This window comes from Parasteatoda tepidariorum, chromosome 10 (genome assembly GCF_982258835.1).
Source record: "Parasteatoda tepidariorum strain Cologne lab strain chromosome 10, Ptep-v5.0, whole genome shotgun sequence".
NCBI classification, from domain to species: Eukaryota; Metazoa; Arthropoda; class Arachnida; order Araneae; family Theridiidae; genus Parasteatoda; species Parasteatoda tepidariorum.
The window spans coordinates 34083233-34103697 of NC_141764.1; the positions used below are offsets into that span (position 1 = coordinate 34083233).

Sequence of the window (20465 nt, forward strand, 5' to 3'; positions counted from 1 at the left end):
AATAATTGTATTTATTGATAAAATAACTCTACAATCTCTGAATCTTTCATACATAAAAATGTATCATATACTTCTAATTTCGAAAATGTACTCGAGCTTGTACGATTCTTGTATAGTTATATTGTTCACAAATTGTAAAAATCATAATAACAGCATAATTTTTAATAACACCCAATTATATTAATTGCTAAAAGTAATATTCCGATTCCTTTAAAATAATTTTCTTACATTTTAAATTTTTTTTATCGTTTTCTCTGTTTAAAATATTCATTTGGCGATCATAGGTTAAAATTTGGCATTGTTTGGCATACAATTCCTCCACGTTTATTTTTCTTTCTCGCTGAATTAATTTTACCTAAGTAACCACAAGTTCGACGTTCGCGTAGTAAAGGAAATTTTTACATTTTAGCCTTTAGCTTATTGTTAATGAAAACACGAAAGAAATTTATTTTATTTGGCTTACATTATTTTATTGACGTTCTTTTATTATTGAAATAAAATGACTAACACTGTGGAAATAATGTTTACTCACTGTTCTTGGAAATTGCCGTTTGAGAAAATTCCGCATTTTAAAAAGGTAACTTGTTTCGATTTCATAAAAATACAATTAGTTTTATCAATTATTATATCTGCTTATAAATTCATTTCTCATTTATAATAATTATTCAAATGTTTTGTTTTATAAATTTTTAATTGTAATTTTCGTTTTCATTCCTGTAAATTTCTTAGTTTTTTAATGAGAAGGATCATTCCTACAGCTTTTGTTTCGAAATCAAACGATTTGGAATTATTCATAAAATTAGTTCTGTTTTATATGCACAGTTTATATCAAATCTTTAAGAGCATAATCACCTTTTATTATATAAATACATATTTTGCATAATTGATGCATTGTACTTGTGAATATTTCGTACGTTTTTTGTTGATATTATAAACTTTTGTTTTGAGATTTACCACCTACTTTTATGATAATTGCTTTCGTTTTGTGTTCGTAATTTGTTTTGTCGACTGCAAAATGTTTCAGTTGATATAATGGAATATTTATTTTCGTTATCGTTCGTTTTATTGTTAAGTCATTCGCAATCGGTGGTGAGGAATTTATTGCAAATTGATTTTTTTTTTACCTTACGAAAAAATTTATTATTGTTATTATTAAGTTTTGCTTTCAGACTAGAATACATCAGAATTTGAAAAAAAAAATTGATTTACCTGTAAAATTATCCTAAATTGAAGTGTGCTTTTGTTTTTGGTAAAATTAAAATGTTATAGATATTATTACAGTAACTCTCATTTTTTGTATTTAAAAATATTATCTCAAAACTTAGTTTATCAGTAACTTAATTTTCCCTCAAAAACAGAACTGTAATTTTACAATCAAATGAGAAATCTGTGAAATTGTCAAAAATTAAATTAATTTTGAATTTAAACTGAAACAGAAACTCTTTAAAATTACAAAGATATAGTTATTAAATTTTGGCATTCACACCGATTTAATTATAAATAATTCGAAAAGTTTTGTTTCTGTTATTTTCTTTAATGCCAATTTTAATTTTCGAAAGTGCAAGAAAACTTTTTTTTCGTATTTAATTTTTAAAAAAATATAAATTCAAAGTCTAGTCACATTTACAAATCAAATTATTTCATTCAATCTCTAAAAGTATTTTCCCTTTATTACCGAACATACTACAATATACAATCACAACTTGCAAAGTTGTAATTGTAAAACTCTGAGGAACAATTTTTTTAAAAATAAATTGCTGACGCATGTATTATTTGTGATTTTTTTTTTTTTTTTTTTTTTTTAAATTTTAAAATGTAATGATTTTTCAGTTTAGCTTTCTTTTCTAAAAAATATTTGTTCTGTTTAGGTTTATGCTTTTTAGTGTTTCTTGAAAAAAATGCTTATTAAACTTGAAAATTAATCTTGAAACAAGTATTTAATTTATATTTTTACTACTGATTTGAACATTTATTTATACAACTGTGTTAAATAAACATTACCTTTAATATATCTTCGAATTCTTGCCAAAACTAAAGTGAACAAAATGCTGAACATATTAGGGGCTACTAATTAATATTTAAATGCAAGAAAGAAAAAAAACTTTCTATAAATCTGACCGATTAGTATCATGGAGGGCGGAATTAAAAACATAGCTTTTTACTTGGTAATAATAAAACAAAGGGGTTGAAGGGTAATTATTTAACAGTAAAGCTTTCAAGTTTCAATTTGCAATCCCTCCTCTTCTTTGATTATAAATCATCAGATTTTTAATAGCTTATTTCTATTTTCACCATTTTTAAATATTAATTTGTGATTCTAATGTGTATACATAAATTTGCAACCCCAAAATATGTAAGCATTCTAAAAATATATACAAAGGGCCATCATCACAGGACACAATGAATTAGCTTAACCTATGTCTTACCAAAGCTTCTTGTAAAATAAAATCAATTCTTAAACTTTATTTTAAAGTTTTAAATTAGAAATAGGATTAAATGCTAGTACAATTTACACTACTTGTGCCGAAAAGGCTCAAATTAATCATTATAGGACATCGCTCACACATACACGTGATAGCGAGATTCTCTTTTCACTACCCACGCGTATCATATATATGAAACCAACATCACACGGACATGATCTTAATACGTTTCTCTCGTATTACATCACTCTATAAAACGTATAAACTGAGAGATTCTTTCTCTTTCGCTGGGTTAATTGTAATCGTTAATCTAAATTCGAGTTTATTTATTGATCTAGTTCATTTTTGAATCTAAGTTAAATTCAGAATGCTTGCTTTAAACCATAATTAAAATTCGATTTAATTTACCGTGAGAGCTAAAATTAGTAAATTTCAGCAAGTCCCAAGAGAAATATAAAGGCATAAATTTATTTTCGAAACAGCATTTTTTAAAAAGAATATCGTATGCCACTATCGCAAACTGCAGCTGATCAGTCAACGTACCACAATTTGCTTGCACCCCCGCGTGTTAAAAATGCATGCTACATTGGAAAATAATTTTGACTTTTTCGACATATTTTGCCATCTTCGCCGCGTACATAAGCCGTGGTGGCTCAGGGGATAGAGCGTTAGCTTACCAATGAGGTGAACCGGATTCGAATCCCAGCAATGGCAGGTCAATACAAATTCTGCACCCGGCTAGCACCGACCACAGTGCTGACATAAAAATATCTTTACTGGTTGACGGATCATAGATTAGAGTCCCCTTGCCGCTAGGCTAATCGTAGGAGGTTTTCGTGGTTTTCCTCCCTATGTAACGCAAATACGGATTAGTTGCATCAAAAAGACCTCCACGAAAGCAAATTCCTCCCAATACTTTATACCCTTGTCTTCTAGATTGGGTTCAACATTGCAAGGCTACGGAGTTGAACATTGGCTGTCGTAAACCCAAAAATGGGTCAGCTCTTCAACGTCGGTTATAAAATAAAAACTACCGAAATTGAAGTTTCTGATATTGTGCTTACATTAACTTTTAAGTGGCCCTTTCTCTCCCAATCGACCTCAACTGTCGAAAGGATGGAGACGGGGGGGGGGATTACTCTAAATATACATTCAATCCTTTTAATTTAATTTTCACAATAAAACTAATGATGAATATTTACTTCATTTGTCACTATCATTCGATACATGTAAAATATGAGATCGTAACTCAATCAGAATTTGAGATATAAAGCTTGTAGTACTATAGATTCTCCATGACTTTTTTCTTGCTTTTAAAGTTTTGAGGTAAAATTCGTAGAAGTTCTAAAAATTATCAAGCACTATTTCTCCTAGTAAAATAAAGCAACCCCATTATTCTCTACCTCGTTTGAAAAAAGTATTGTTCTGTCTAATGATACTTTATCATCAAAAGTTAGTTAAATACAAAAAAAAAATATCGAGAAAACACTAATTAAAGATTTGACCTTAAAACTCCGAATTCGGCACCCTTTCATTCAAATAGAGCACATTATACGATCCCTCAATCCCGATGACGTATGAAAAAGAAGGGGGTGAGGAAAGGGGGACAAAAGTGGTCCATCTCGGGAATCACGGAAACAGGAAATGAGTAATACACTTGAGGATTCGTTTTCTGCTACCTGCTGTCAGCATTGATAGTATCTTGTGTAACCAAAATTGGTTATATTTCATAGAAAAAAGAATTATTCGAGGACTGTTTTCGTGTCATCAATAAATATTTAAAGTTCTCTTTTAAATAGAGGTTCAATTCCACTTTCGTTTATATAAAGCTTTAAATTCTAATGTGTGTAAAATAAATAAATAAATAAAAAAGAACTAATGGCATATCGTTATTCAATCAATAATAAAATGAGCAAGTTCTATGACAGGGTGCCAATAAAGCATCCTGGCATAGAACTTGCTAGTATTGCTTCGAATTTTAAAATAAAAACTATCCAGGGGTCTGTTTAGAAGAAATTTGGGTCCGTTAACGGACCCTTCACAAAATATCTTTTCATAAAAATGGACCTTTCACAAAATATTTTAACTTAAAAACGGACCCTTCACAAAATGATTTTTCTTTTAATCGGACCCTTCACAAATTTGTTTATCTTCATTATTATTTTGTTAATCGAATAAACCCTTTCCAGGGCAGAAAACAAGAAAGATGGATGTAAACGAATTAAGTTTTGTCTTCGGCAGACGATTCTTCCATTATTCGTCCGAAATTAATATTCTGCGTTCAGCAGTATAGGCTAAATACCAAATATTTGTATGTTGCATCTCTAATTTAGAAGCAGCAATGGCTGTTTATTTTTGAAAATTTAATTTTTTTTAATTATAATTTTTCAGTGCCGAGCATAATCTTGTATCTGTTTGCAATTTAAAAACTCCTTGAAAAAGTTTTTTTTTTTTTGCAATAACGGACCCTATTTGCACAAATTCATAAAAGCGGACCCTGGTTGAAAGAATGTGAGTAATTTTTTCACAATTTCACGAAAAACGGACCTTTCACAAAATGTCTGGACAGATCCCTGCTATCGTTTGACTGCGATTTGTCGAACGAAACTGTTCATAGTTTCGACGTGCCATCATATTATTGTAATGATTGGTTTTATCAATTTTAAAATACTTCTGTAAGGAAAACTAATACTTATAACATACTACTTATAATTTTCGGAAACTAAAAGACTGTTTCCACTGCACTCGTGAAACTAGCCTGTCATAGAACTTGCTCGTATTGCTTCGAATTTTAAAATAAAAATTATCGTTTGACTGCGATTTGTCGAACAAAACAGTTCATAGTTTCGACGTGCCATCATGTTATTGATTAATGATTGGTTTTATAAATTTTAAAATACTTCTGTAAGGAAGACTGATACTTAATAATATTCGATGTATAATTTTCAGAAACTAAAAGACTGTTTTCACTGAACTCGTCGAACCAGTCTGTCTAAATATCACCAATCAGATTCTTAATTTTCCAATGCATATTTCATATGAATATTTATTCAAATAACAATAAGTAATAATACTATGCAAAATTTTTGCTTACTAATAATAGTTCGTGATGTACCTTGTTCATGTAAAAGTCTTCATATGACTCACATTCACGTAAATGACTCAATGAATCTGAGTCATTCTTATGACCCAGATTCACGCTATTCAATTTAAAACAATCACGAAAAAAATCGCATTTTAAAACATTGATTTCTTGAGTATTAATCGGCCTATTTCGTTCAAAATTTATGTACCATGCAATTAAAAAATGTTCGACTATTTTTAAATAAATCAATAAATATAATTAATACCATTAAAATTATTTTATTGGGTAAAAGTATCTTCTTTAGATAATGATCTCATATTTCGTGGGTTAGGAATTGAAATCTGTCGGGGGAAAAAATTTTCATGCAGCTAAAGCATGTTTAAAATATCGTATAAATACATTACAAATTAATTAGTATATTTTAAAGTTTTGTTTTCGAACAATTAAGATTGAGTCGCAGTAAGCATAAAAATCTGATAATTGAAATCTAAAGTTATTCAAGATGATCACTTTTCTTTTCGCGTCGTACTCCCCCTTAATAGCATTTTCGACCTTGATAACATTGAATGTTTATTAATTGCAATACCATCATTAAATTACAAATATATACTGCTTTAAATAATAATACCATCATTAAATTGATAATATGTACTGCTTTAAAATTAAAATTCTTTATTAGATAGTTCTTCGTAATTTGATTATACTGTCGTAAACCATCAAAAAACAAGATGTAACGACAATAATTTTTAAAATAACAAAATCAACAATGTTAAGACATTTTTGCTGTAAGCATTCCTAACATTTACGACATGGCTATTAGCATATGAAGACCGTAAGAGCGGTTTAGCTTCATTTTTCTCAAAATATGACGATTGGTCGCCATTTGTTGCATATTGCGGATTACTAAGTTTTGACAAATCAATAACGAAGAAAATTTTTATCTCCGAGAGTTATTACACAATGAAGAAGAATCGTACTAGGAAGAAGAAAAAACTATTCCGCGCAAAATAGTTTTTCTCCGAGTCGGCTTTACATGGACATAAATCGCACTTTCCCTGCCGTCTTTACGATATTAAAAAAAAATATTTACAATATTGAAAGTATAATCATTTGTTCCTCCAATTTTGTTGAATTAAGAACTAAACTGAATATGAATCTTTTTTCACACGTATCGTAAACAAATTTTCTGTTCGTTACGCAACGCTGATGTGAATTCTTACTGATATTTATCGTCTGCGAAAAAGACTTTTTTTTTTTTTTTCCTTCCATAAAATGACGAACAACACAATAAGCTGCTTATAGAACAGGACCGGATTTTTTTTTCTTTTACGATTTTGTTTATGTTTATATCGTTTTTGCATTGTTTCATTCAATAATGTACTTCTGTTAACTTTTTTAATATTCGAAATTTGTTTGAAATGTTAAACCGAGAAAAACTTTTTATTAACCATATATCCATAGAACACACAAAATTAACATTAGAACGATATTTCATTAACCATTTGTTTTAATTAATTTCGTGATTGTTTTAAGTTTAAATTGTATGAAAGGCATTTTAATTATAACCTTCTGTAAAAATGTGATGAGACTACATATTTTAGTTCTTTTTTCTTGCAACTGTTTCTCTCTCTGCCCATAAAATACAAGATAAAGTGTCAAAGGTCAAGGGATGGTCATGCTCAAAGGAAAGAATGAAAGCGGAAATGTAAACAGATATAGGGGTGTTAAGGGGCTTTGTGCTTTTGTTTGGTATTTACAACCATTCCTGGGGGGTGCAATTTTCCAGTGATGGTTGGGTTACCATGAAATTTCTAGAAACGAACAAAGGAACACACTTGCCTGCCGTTTAAAATTCTCTTTTTCCATTTGAAACCTTGGTGAAAAGAGTGTCGTCGCCTTTAGCAATGGCATGGCAGCGGAAGTCATTTTAAAACTAAAAATTCTATGAATAGAAATAATTGCAGGGGTCTGTCCAGACATTTTGTGAAAGGTCCTGTTTTTTGTAAAATTGCGAAAAAACTTATCATAATTTGTGAATATAAAATAAGCGTTAAGTCGTATTCTTTCAACCAGGGTCCTGCTTTTGTGCAAATAGGGTCCTGTTATTGCAAAAATTGCTAAAAACCTTTTCCAAGAAGTTTTTAAATTGTAAATAGATACAAGATTCTGCTCAACAATTGCTGCTTCTAAATTAGAAGTGCAACATACAAATATTTGGTATCTAGCCTATACTGCTCAACACCGAATATTCATTTCGGACGAATAATGGAAACAAAATCACTCACATTTTTAATAATTTCAATTTACGTATTTTAAATAACACAACACAACTTAGTAATGTATTGTAATGTATCACTTTTAATGTGCTATGCATTAGGTAAACTTAAATAATTCTTAAATTTCTAATATTTTATTTGAAAAATTGCCAGAAATTAATTTTATAAATAAATATAAATTGATCAATTATTTGTTTACAAAAAAAAATATGATTTAATATTAATTAGAATGCGCACACGATGATTGTAAAAGTAGAAATATTTTCTTAGAATACTACATTTGGAATTAAAACTTAGGGAAACTTAGTTTGTCTCGAACCGTCTTCCTTCTCCCCCCCCCCCCCTCGGGAAGGGTTTATTCGACTAACAAAACAATTATGAAGATTAAACAAATTTGTGAAGGATCCGATTAAAAGATAAATTATTTTGTGAAGGGTCCATTTTTATGAAAAGAACCCGTTAACGGAGCCAAATTTCTTCTTAACAGACCCCTGATAGTAATTTGTATTCGATTAAAATAATCTTAATTATTAAAAAAAAATAAGTAGGATGAAGAATGACTTTTTCTTCTCTATGGTTTTGTAATAAAATTGTTTCATTTTTCTGTTGGAATCTATTGTTATTTAATTAATGACAAAGATATCAACATTAAAATGGAATATTCTAAAATAAGGGAAAAAGGTAAAACTTTATTTCGGTCTTAGTTTTTTGTATTTAACATCATTTGTAATAAAATACCTATAAAAAAATACTCTGATATAATTGATTTAGATTTTCAATCATTAGTCATTCACATTAAAAATTCATGGCCGAGGCTCCTTATCTTGCTTTGTTTATCATTGTAAGTGGTAAAAAAAAAAATCTTAAACACTGAAGCATGTGTTTTGTAACCCTGTTTCGAGAGCTTTCGCGCGCAATTTTCTTTGTTTTTAAAGTAGCCAAATTTGGCGACAATTTAATGATGTCGACACGTAGCAGGAGAACTCTTCGTTCTGATTTCTGTTTCCAAGATATGATTCATATAAGATCAGAAATTGGGTTTCTTATTTTCATTAATTTACTCCACATTTGGATCTTAAATATTGTTTTTAATTCAATTGAAATTTATTTTGGGTTCTTTTAAAATAATCTTGTATTTATTCTCAATTATAACTAGCAGGATTATTGTCAAATTTTTTTATTTTGTGATCTTGATATTCTAAAACGTTTTAGTTAAGAATGAATTGCTGCGAGGGAAGTTAAAATCTGATTTCTTCTCGAAATTGGAAATATCGATCTTTCCTTTAAGAATTTTAATATTTTTCTTTTAAAAAAATCACTAAGTTTGCTTTGCTGCGAATTTTAATACTTGCTAATTTTCTTTTCTGTTACAACCATATGTTCTCAGCAAATAAACAAAAGATTTAAAACGAGAAGATTTTAATCAGAGGAATCAATTTGCACCACTTAGTATATTATGTAAGCCAGGGATGGCAGATTTAGTTTATAACTCCCTGTGATTCTCTTACCATTTATATATAATATCCACTCGGTGCAGTATAGTCGAATCCAACTCTTGTGCCATCAAACTCTACATTCAATCCTTCATATTTAAAAGCACAAGGGATTGACGTGTACAGCAATTTATTAATGAAATACTTTTAGTGCAAAATAAATCGATTTAGTCCGATGTTAGAGCATAAATTTATCTGATATTTGTATGCTCTATCGTTGCCGTTATACCATTGGATTACTTTTAGTTTTGAATCTAACTCAGAAGACAATAGCTAAGTATAATTATAAGTTTTTTTCCCCGCAGAATTTTTCAAGTAAAACTGTAGGTATTTATTTTATACGTCAGGAAGGCTCCTAACTATGCAATAGCTACATAAGCAATGAGGCTGATTTGAGATAAGATTGTCCATAGCTAAATAGCTCTTCGTAACTCCCCACCGGGTAACGTTAAATGAGCAACACTTCTGACATCATCAGTGACGAAGAACGTAATAGTTAAGTGCCAGTCATTAAAAAATAGTAAATCATTCCTGTAATAGTCGCCTGTCAGCTAAGGGGGTAAACAGAGTTTAAGGTTCTATAATTTTGTGACTAGCGGCATAATGGTTCTCCAATGTGATCAGAATCGCGCACTAACCGCATTTACTTCCTAATCAAGCTAGTACTCTTCAATCTAAAGTTAAGTCAGGTAGGCTTCAAGCCACACCCAGTAGTAGAACATCAGTCCTGTACAGTGACTGCTCATTTCTTATAACTGTGTCATGGTGATGCTGTCCATATCATACGTCCCCTAAAATGGTTTAAAACTCCCTCTCATAGTAACATTTTGTCACATTTCTTATTTTGTCCTCTTTTCAGCGAACGTTTAATTTGATATAAAAAAATATACCGCCTGCCTTCGAAAAATGTTCACCCTCCTTCCTTAACAGTCTTATAAAAGGAAAACGTTCGTGGTTAGCCTGACTGCGATGGGTCTCCAATTATGAACCCAACACTGCGAATACTTCATAATAACGCAGTCATTGATGCAAGCCTAAAGCCAATGTCGAATCCGTATCACGCCCTAATAATTTCCTAATTAATAATTTAATTTAAATGTGATTAAATAGTAATTTTCTGAAACTAATAATAAAAAAAACTAGCAATAATCATAAATTTAATACTACTTTTTCTTCATTTTATAAAAATTTCATGCCAATACGGTATTTCCGCAGTCTTGAGACATTTTAATTAATTTCAAGTTTTTAAGAACATTTATTTCAAAAAATAATTTAAGAAATTCATTTATGTTCGATTTCTTACGAATTTCGTAAAACAACAACAGAAAGAGTGTTTTTAAAAGTGAAAACACCGAGATTCTACTCTGACCTAATTTTAGTCTCCTCACTGGCTAAGTCGCCAAATGTGCTAGGTTATTCGGGAGTGTGTCATCTTTTCCCTCTCATTGGATTACCGGCACGGAGACCCCGCCCATTGTTCAGCGTCATGATTCTCAATGTTTTGGTTGAAAAGTTGGTTGTGGGAGAAGAAGCAACAGATTTAGTCTGAGATTCGTTGTTGGTGGTTGTAATATTACGCAATGTCAGCCGCAGTAGCATTTCACCGGGATTACAGAGACATTTACAAGGTAAGTAGATAAGATTCTTTCGTGAAATGTCCTCGAAAAAAGTGGTGTACATTTTGCACAATTCCCAATGTCAATGTTGATAAACAAATCCCTACATCCAAGGCATGCATCATTTAACGAAACAAATTTGCCGGTGTTTATTTAATTGCTATTAAAGGATATATCGCCTGCTAAAATTTTTGATAGTTTGTTATTTTCAAATTATAATTTGCATAATCATACAGAAAAATTCAAACAATATAAAAATTAAAAAGAAACCTTGTTGCTTTTTACGCGCAACATTTTTGTACTCTAGGCCAATGTTGACAAACATCATTTAAAAGCAATCAATGTTGTAATATGTATCATTTAAGATATAACGAAGTTGGTAATGCAGTTTTTCAAGACATGTTTTCCCGCCAATTCTTTCCAATTATTTATTTTATATACCACTAATGTTATTAGTTGCTCCGTTTTATGATTTGTGTGGATTTAAATTATCGATTTTTTTTTCGGTAATAATTTACCTAAGTTATTAATATATTTTGGCATGTATTTTAGCTGTTGTATTTCAATTAGCGAAACTATTTTAGTTCTTAATCCTATTGGCGCACAATTCATTTTGATTTATTTTCGAGGAATAATCACTGTATAGTAATGTTAGCATTTAATTTTACGGCGTAATTAGCTAAAACTTTACGCCGGTTATTTCGAAAATGAACGTTAAGTTAGTTGTATATTATTGTTGATATTCTTACGAATGTTAGAAAATGGAAAACTTCTGTAAAACATTCCTTGACTTTTTAACATGCTAGAAATTGACAAAAATTAAAAAAGCGTGTCGTGATTTTCGTTTTTTTTTCTTCCCCTTTTACATGTTAACTCCGAAACATAAACACTTTCTTTTTAAAACTGCCTATATTCATAGAGATCAATTTTATTTCTAGCTTTCTATCTAAGACAGAAGACTAATAAAATACTTTTCTGTTTATCATTTGATAATTTGAGTCAAAAATTTTGAGTAATTAATAACACTTGTTTAACTTACTGTAATTTCAGATGAGGGATTTTATATATAATATACAGGTAAATTATTACTGTTTCTAATAATCTGATAGAAAAAAAATTTTTGTTCATAAATTTTTATTTTTGAAAAGTACATTAGTGTTTTCATTATGATGCATTTGGCGGGAGAAGTTTCGTTTTTCTCTATCACTGCGTTTTTGAAGTGATTATCCTTATTCTCACTATAGCGTTGCTACTCTGCAGTTTTCTAAGAAAAATATTAATCTTTGTTTAGATGTTGTCGTAATTATCCACCAACATGGTTACTCGTGGATTATATGTAATCTAATGATAGCCATAATTACCGGTAATCATGATTACTATAATCATCTATAATCAAATTCCTTTTCTCAACTTTTAAAGTAAATTAATTATACATTAGTTAAAATTTAACAAATTATCGAAATTCTACCAAAATTACTAATTTTTCAGCATTATTTACGTATGTTATTACTGTAAAATGTTGGTTTTTGTTAGTAAGGTTGAAAGGTTTGTTAATAGTTAGATACAAACTATTTAAATAAGTTTATTGATGCTAATTAATCATAATCATGATAAGTTCAGAAGGTTATTTATGGGAAACCTGTGAAATGTGTAAAAAAATTAAGTTGAATATTATTTTAATAACGAACATCGATCATTTACTTGAACCATTTCCCTGCCACTGTATTAATATAATTGTCAATTTAGTTAATTACAAGTAAATAGTCGCGATAATTGAAAAATGTCGGCCATTTTACGGACATAATCAGCAGTAATTTATTATAGTTGGTGTTGCGTTCACTTTATTATTAACGTAACCAATTTAACTAAGTATTTCGTTTTACCCGTAATTGTTTTTAAAATTTAGTTTGGTCACTTAATAAAGAATAAATAAATGTTTCTATGTTAATTACTAATCATTAAATTTATTGGTTTTTATTTCCGAATTTCAAATATATAAATAAACTTTTGGAAGAAACAATCAGTATGATTGCATACCACAATAAATGATTATTTTCGAATTCTAATTTAATACTTAAACCCATTTAGCTTTGCTTAATGCAAAACGATCAAATTCTAAACCACGTTTATTGAGTTTTAATGGGTAAATGCGGATAATAGCAGACCAGAAATTGAGGCGCTGCCCTTGAAGTTCTGCACTAAATGTCAGAAAAAAAATCAACGATGTCCTCATTGAAAAGGAACTAAGAACAGGTTGTTCCGCTAACCTCTTTTTCAATTGAGACCGATCCGCTGATGCCGGTGGTTTCCCTCTTGGTCGCCGATTTTTCTTTCTATTATTCTTTCTTCCGAAAATCGTTTTCTTTTTTACGTTTTTCTTTAAGAAATGATTGCTAAGAATGCTTTTCTCCGGTTTTCTTAGCAGGGAAAATATATTCCATTGTTTTGTTATTTTAAAGTATTCATCATTTTGAGAAGAAGAAAAAAGCCAGATTGCCTTCTCACTTGTTTACATTCAACTGGTAGTATTTTGTAAATTTTCGATTAACGTTTAAGCAGAATCTAAAAAATACTTTCGTTTTTCAAAAGTTTCTAAGGTTGAAATTGTTAATGTACCCTAATGTTAAGAGAGAATGAAATTGATTGTGCAATTAAAAGCTATGCATTGTTAGTGTTTTAACTCGTGTCATTTTAATATTTATAGAAATCAAAGCATTTTTATTTGTCCTTAGACAAATTTCAGATAAATCGATTTCTAGCTTTTTTTATTAAATCAATATAACTACAAACGTTAATTTACTTCATATTCGCTACCCCCCCCCCCTCCCTCACGCGTTTGAAAACATCGCTAGATCGTTGAAAGAAACCGAATGTAAACGTTGAAAGAAACCGAATGTAAACATTCGTAGGAGAATTGAAATGAGACATCATAATATTTACCAACATAAAATATTGAAGTTTTCAAGTTCTAAATTGCGGAAAATTAGTTTTTCGTTTCCATTAGAAAATTATGACTAACCTTCAAATATCATAATTTTATAAGATCTCGTTTGTCCGCACCTTCAAATATCATAATTTTATAAGATCTCGTTTGTCCGCAACAATGTCTTAATTCAAACAAAATTACCCTGCAAACAGAATTTTTTCTTTCCTATTGTAATAAAACCATTCAATTTTTACTGGGAATTAAGAAAAAATAAATTATGATCTGATAACTCGTTTTGCTGTTTATCTTTAATAAAGAATTCCAATTCATTATTCTAAATGAGGAAATTTATAAACTGATGGCTTATAAACTTTATATTAACAAGTTATTACTAATTTAAAGCTTAATAAAAAGTCAGTTATAAAAATGGGTGTTAATAATAAAATTAGAATTATGTTAGTTCAATCTAATGAGTCATTCTGTTCCATGTTGGCATGTTCAGATCAGAAGTTATGAGTAAAAACGATCGCCAACTTTTAAAATATTGATTTGTTAACGTTCTATTGTTAATAATGATTTACGATTTGATGTAAGGATTCACGATTTTTCATTTTTAAGTTACAGCAACTTTTTTTTACACACTTAATAATAGAATCTTGATTTATTTTTTTAATAATAGAATCTTAGATTTTTTTTTTGTCTTGTACTTACTATTACATGAATTGATTAAACTTTTTTTTTTAAGTTAAATGAAATTATTAAGAAAAGATTTAATTTTTTTGGCTGTTTTGTTTTTACTGTTTATTTAGGAAGGAAATACATTTTTTTCCCATATAGTGCATTATTAAAGAATTTTTATTTTTATTATTTTGAAACATTAATACATTTGTAAACTTACTGTACAATATTAAAGATAATTGACACTGTAATTTTTTATTATAAGTTTAATAATAATTTTTTAGTTTAATCTTTAATGAGTAGGTTTAAAGTAAGACTGGGGAACTGACCTTGGCCTTCAATTTTTATAACAACCTTTACCCATCCTTGTTGACTGAGACTGTAAATTGATTGTTGATTAACTGCTAATTAATGTCAATTGCTTTTTTTTTCCATTTAAAAACTTTTTTTTTTAATGCATTTTATAGCTTTATTTTGATTAACTAAATATATGAATTATATTATATGTTTAAATAGAAAAAAATGTAAAAAGAAAACTTTGTTTTAAAAGAATTGATTTATAACTCTAAAAATTAATTCACAAAACAACAGATTAACAAGATGTTAATTTAATTAGATAATAAGATAATGTCAAATATCTAAATAAATCTTTCCATCTAAAAGAAGTTTTATCTATAGGTAGCTAATGTATAGCAAAAGCTAATATCTGAAGATTTCCATCTTGAGTATTAAGATAATTAAAACTCTCTCTGGTCGAAGCTTGTGTTAATAGAACTCCGAGAGCTGCTGTACAGCTGAATGAGTTTAAATATTTTATTTGAAATATATTTTTAAATTGTGCAAGTTGGGTGTTTGTTCAGAGTGACATATGGAACTTTATTCAACTTAATGTTGATTTAGAATTTATTTTTGATTGAAACCAATTACAATTAAAGAGCACAGTTTTAAAAATAAATTAGTATACTTTTTTTCTGATAATTTTACCTCACAAAAGAGAGTTTTTTTTAATTATAAAAACTTATATTTTATATAGAGTAACCGTTCTATATCTGAATGCACTTTTAAAAAAGTTATCAAGGTTTATTAATTTATAGTAGATTTAATAAATGAATGGTATTTTTTTATTGTGAGGGATGATGTAAGTTGCAACAGTGTCCTTATCATTAGAACTAAATTTTAATGATAAACCTTAATTGTTGCTAAATTAATTCAAATAGCAGAAAACTTGAAGAATTAGTAATTTTTCGATTTCTGTAACTTGAACAGTTGTATCTCTTTTAGCAGCTATTGATTATCTGATATTGACAATTAAAAATCATAAATTGAATGATTTAGTTATTTTTTGTAATTTATTTTATAGGGTTTTTCATCTCAACATGTCACAGAACTGCGCCAGCAGATGTCTGTGTTGGAAAGACAGCTTAATGGACAACTTAATTCGTATGCATCATCTCTCTTGAATCTTCCTTTATCAAGCCAATCCTCTTTGTCAGCTCTAAATGCAAATCTTCCTCTACCAGCTGTTAAGACGAGCACAAAACAGCATCCACCTTTGACAGCGAGCAACAGCGTGGCAAACTGCAATGCAGCTTCTCACTTAAAAGCACTCGTCTCCAGAGAACATCGCAAATTAGATAGGAGTGTGAGCGAGCCAGTTTCCCAACAGACAACAAGACCTGTCCAATCCAATTCAAGCAGATACAAAACAGAACTTTGTCGCCCTTTTGAAGAAAATGGTACTTGCAAATATGGAGACAAATGCCAGTTTGCTCATGGCCAAGGGGAATTAAGAAATCTTACCAGACACCCCAAGTACAAAACTGAATTATGTCGTACGTTTCATAGTACCGGCTTCTGTCCCTACGGCCCAAGGTGCCACTTTATCCACAACAGTGAAGATTCCAAAAAGTGCCTTTTGAATAATTTACAGAGCAGCAACAGCATACCAGTTAATGGACACTCCCCATCTAAACAAGCTAAAGATTATGATATCTGCGCTTTCAGTATCGGTTCTGCTGGAGAGTTGTCCCCAACCAATAGTACCAGCAGTTGTTCTAGTGGATCTCCGCCATCTTCTCTCAATGGTTTCTACCTTGATGATAATCATGCGTACTCAGTACCACAAGTTCCTCAAACAGCTCCCCCAACCTTGAGCAGTGGTGTGTTCTTCCCCCCTGATTACCTGCCCTTAAAACCCTTACCACCTTTGGTGCGAAAGGAAGAGTATTCACCTTCCCAAGAGGAATGCTTGAGTGACGACGTAATATCGTCTATTGACCTGCTAGTGTCTGAACTGGAAATGAACCCTCTTGCTGATGTAAACAGCAATGCTGATTCGTTTTCCAAGCCCTCTCACTCTGTTGCTGTCGATATCAATCGTAATATTATCAGGCTTCCCATTTTCCATTCATTGGCAATCGGAAACTCTCCTTAATCGATGGATCTTTTTGGGTTCAGACTTGTTGTTCCTTTTTATTTTGTTAAGACTGAAGCCGAATTGGCTTGATTTCTTTAGACGCCAGTGTGTAAGGCATAGTCTTGAACTCTACTACCAAATTTACATGCTGGATATGGAGTTTGGACTATTTACAGCTTGGAATTTTTAATGAAACATTTTTAAGCTTTATCAAAATGTATAAATTATTAACCCTTATATATATTTATCCTTTTTTTTTGTATTTAATATTTCTACTTTTTTGTTACGTGTGTGTATATTCCCTTCATGTAATCTTATTTTTAAAAAAGTTAATTTAAAACAAAAAGTTTATATATAAGCTTTGTAGGTTTCTTTGGAGCACTTGTGGGTATGATGTAATGCAAGGGCATTAACTGTTGTATTTATTTTCTCCTGCCCAGGATGGTTGGATTGTAATTTATAATTGCCATTTTTCATCTTGAATCAACAAAAAAATTCATCAATAATCTCAAATTGCTTTCTGTGTACTCTGTAAATTATAATGTGATGTAAAATTTAGGCATATTTTTGTAGTGTTTGTATATTTTTACCATGCAAGTCAGCATTTAATGAAAGTGATTGAAATTTTTAAGATCTTTTTACTTTTTATGTGCTAATTGCTTCATTTACTTAATCTGTTGGTGTCTAATTTGCGTACTCTTTGAAGTAATTTTTTCTACGTGATTAAGCACATATTGTTGTGATAAAATGTGACATATTAAAAACCATTTAATGTGCCTTAACCACCTTTCGTAATCTTTCTATGCTTAACATTTTTGTAAAGCTTGGGGACCAGTTTTTTAATTCTATTTGGATTTTAGGCTTATTTGATGAAATTAGATTAGCATTTTTATTTTTCTCTTATCTTGTATTTATTTAAGCATATGTAAAGTACATCACATGTCACAGCTTTTGTTTATTCTTATTACAAGTTCTCTTTCACTCCCTGTCCTTCTAAAAATATGAGTATTAAGATTTAATTTAAATGGTGCTTTTAGAGTTTATTGTCTGTGTTAAGTATTGCTGTTTTTTTTTAATTTAAAGTTTGATCTGTTAATTTTGTGTTAAGGTATGTTCCCGTGATCTATTAAAATTAATTACTCTTGTTTTATTTAATCCATCTACATCTATTTTTTTTTTCATTGAATTATTAAACTACATATTTTACTAATTTTAGATACATAATAGAAGTTCGTTAGAAAATATGAGTTTAAACTTAAAATAACCATTAGTATCTTAAATTAACTAAAAAAAATTATTTGGTGTTAATTAATATGTATCTATATTTTTTTCTTGCAATGACTCTTAACTTGAGTTTTAAATAACTACTTTAACCAACGAAATATAAAATTTATTCTGAGCCTTAGGGTCAATTTTTTTTAAAAAATGTCTTTTTCTGACTTAAATTTTTTTTTCTTCTCAAATATTAATCTACTTCAGTTGTTTTTTTTTAATGTTGGATACTTGAAAGATATCTAATATTATTTAATTCCTATTATTTTCATATTCGCCAAAATAAAGGGGAAACAATAATAAATCAAATTGTAACCAGTGGTGTAATTCGGAAAAATACAGATGCATGTGTTATGTTTAAAAATTCGCCTCAAATATATATATTAGAAATTCTTTAATAAAAACCATTAATTTTTTATACTGAAATAACTGAAAAAATTTTCTAATTACATTTTTTTTTTCTTAAAAAATATTTATAATTTTAAGTGTTTATTGACACTATATTACTGTCCCAACCACTTTTTTCATAATCAGCTCTGAAATTTTTTTTAGCTTTACTAGTATTTTAGGAGCCAATCAATTAATCATTTAATCTTCATCATAATTGATTACTATAAAAAATGTTTGTAAATACATTTTGGGAACATCCTTGATGTGCTAAGTTTTAGTCATTCTTTATACTTATGTTTTTTGAGTGTATCATATTTATATAATTTATTTATTTAAACTAAACTGTGTGCTAGTAGGCTAAGTGGACAAGTTATCTGCTCACTTTTAATTTTTATATATATATGTAGGCAAACATTTATTAGGTCGGTGTGTAAGTGATTTGCCAAATATGCAGTATTGGTAAGTCTTTATATTAAAGTCAGCTTTGGAGAATTTGCTGTGTTTTTATAATTTAAAATAACTGTCAAATCGCACAATTTAAACCTTACTGCATCTTTGTAATTGTATATGTCTAATGCTGATATGCATATGTTGATATTGTACAGTTAATAATGATCAAAATTAACAGTGAATTTCTCTTTGAATGGTAATTGTATAGTTTAAAGTTGTATAAATGCATAAGTTTTGTTACATTTGGTGCTTTTTGTATGAATAATGTCAATCAAAATTTATTTCTCAATTTTGTTAAATCTATCTGTTTGTTAACAAAAAAAGTTAGTCGTTGGTACAGTCTTCCTATGCCTATGTATAGGTGCTTCCTGAGGATATAGTGAAATCTTAGGTGCAATAAGAAAAATCAGAATTTTATTCTATGCATCAGAAAATTTAAAAAGAAACAATTGAGATTTGTAAATTTTTATTATATTGATGCCATTATGAATAGTATTTTATTGCTGTAAAAAAATTTTAAAAGAAAAATTATATATATTTAAGAAATTTTATTATTTATTTAGAAATATATTGAAGGAAATATTTTTTTTTGTTTTAAAGGTGTTTTGATTTATGTGAGGAATGATTTTTTTTTTTTTTGTGAATCCGAATTTTTTTTTAATTTTATTTAATAACTCCCATGACAAAGGAAGACTGAATGTCTTATTTTTGGAACTGAATGTCTTATTTTTGAAACTGAATGTTTTATCTTATCATTATTTTTATTATCAGGTTAAGAAACAGAAAGCTTGGTTATTAAAATGTTTGTGCCTTAAATGTTATTTTTTATTTATTTTTTTCATCTGAATTGTTGACTGTACATTAGTTAACCATAATTACAAATGGAAGTTATAAGTACATTCCCTATTACAAATAAAGCATTTTTAATCCGGTTGAAAGTTGTTTGTATTTTTTTTCACTATTGTTGCATGCATGTACGAAAATTGTAAGTTCGTTTCACAATATTTTGGGTAAGGAAAATTATCAAGAATTTAATCGAAATAATGTAAATTAAATTGTGATGATAAAAGTAATCTAAATTGTGATGATAAAAGTAAGTATTATAAACGTTGATTGTAAAATATTCTTTTAGCATTTCATTTTGCTATTTATAAGAACATTAAAAAACGTGCATCAGTATATTCTATTTAATCATCCAGAAACATCAAATGTTTCGAAAATTAGTTGATTAAATCGGAACTTAAAAAAAAAAAGTTCTAAAATGAGAAATAAGAACTATATTACAAGTAAGTCAATTCTATCATGTTCTAAGAAAATTTTTAAAAGCGAAAATGGATGTCTGAAAATCTAATGAATAAAACTTCTCATAGGCTTTTTTTTGTTCTTTATGGAGGAATTTAAATTACTTTTAGGAAGGACAAAACATGAATAAATTCTGAA

The 20465-nt window shown here is 29.0% G+C and overlaps 1 protein-coding gene across 2 annotated transcripts; it reads left to right on the top strand.

Moving 5' to 3' along the window:
• The first annotated feature begins 332 nt into the window (after positions 1-332).
• Positions 333-19963, top strand: LOC107450449 (uncharacterized). Of its 2 annotated transcripts, none has more exons than XM_016066232.3 (2): positions 333-577; positions 15858-19515. In XM_016066232.3, the coding sequence occupies exons 1-2, from the start codon at positions 500-502 to the stop codon at positions 16929-16931; spliced, it is 1152 nt and encodes a 383-aa protein (XP_015921718.1). In that variant the 5' UTR covers positions 333-499; the 3' UTR covers positions 16932-19515. The 2 variants fall into 2 exon arrangements, with proteins under 2 accessions (XP_015921718.1, XP_015921719.1); XM_016066233.4 differs by lacking the exon at positions 333-577 and adding an exon at positions 10750-10905 and having other exon boundaries at positions 15858-19963.
• Positions 19964-20465: the final 502 nt, after the last annotated feature.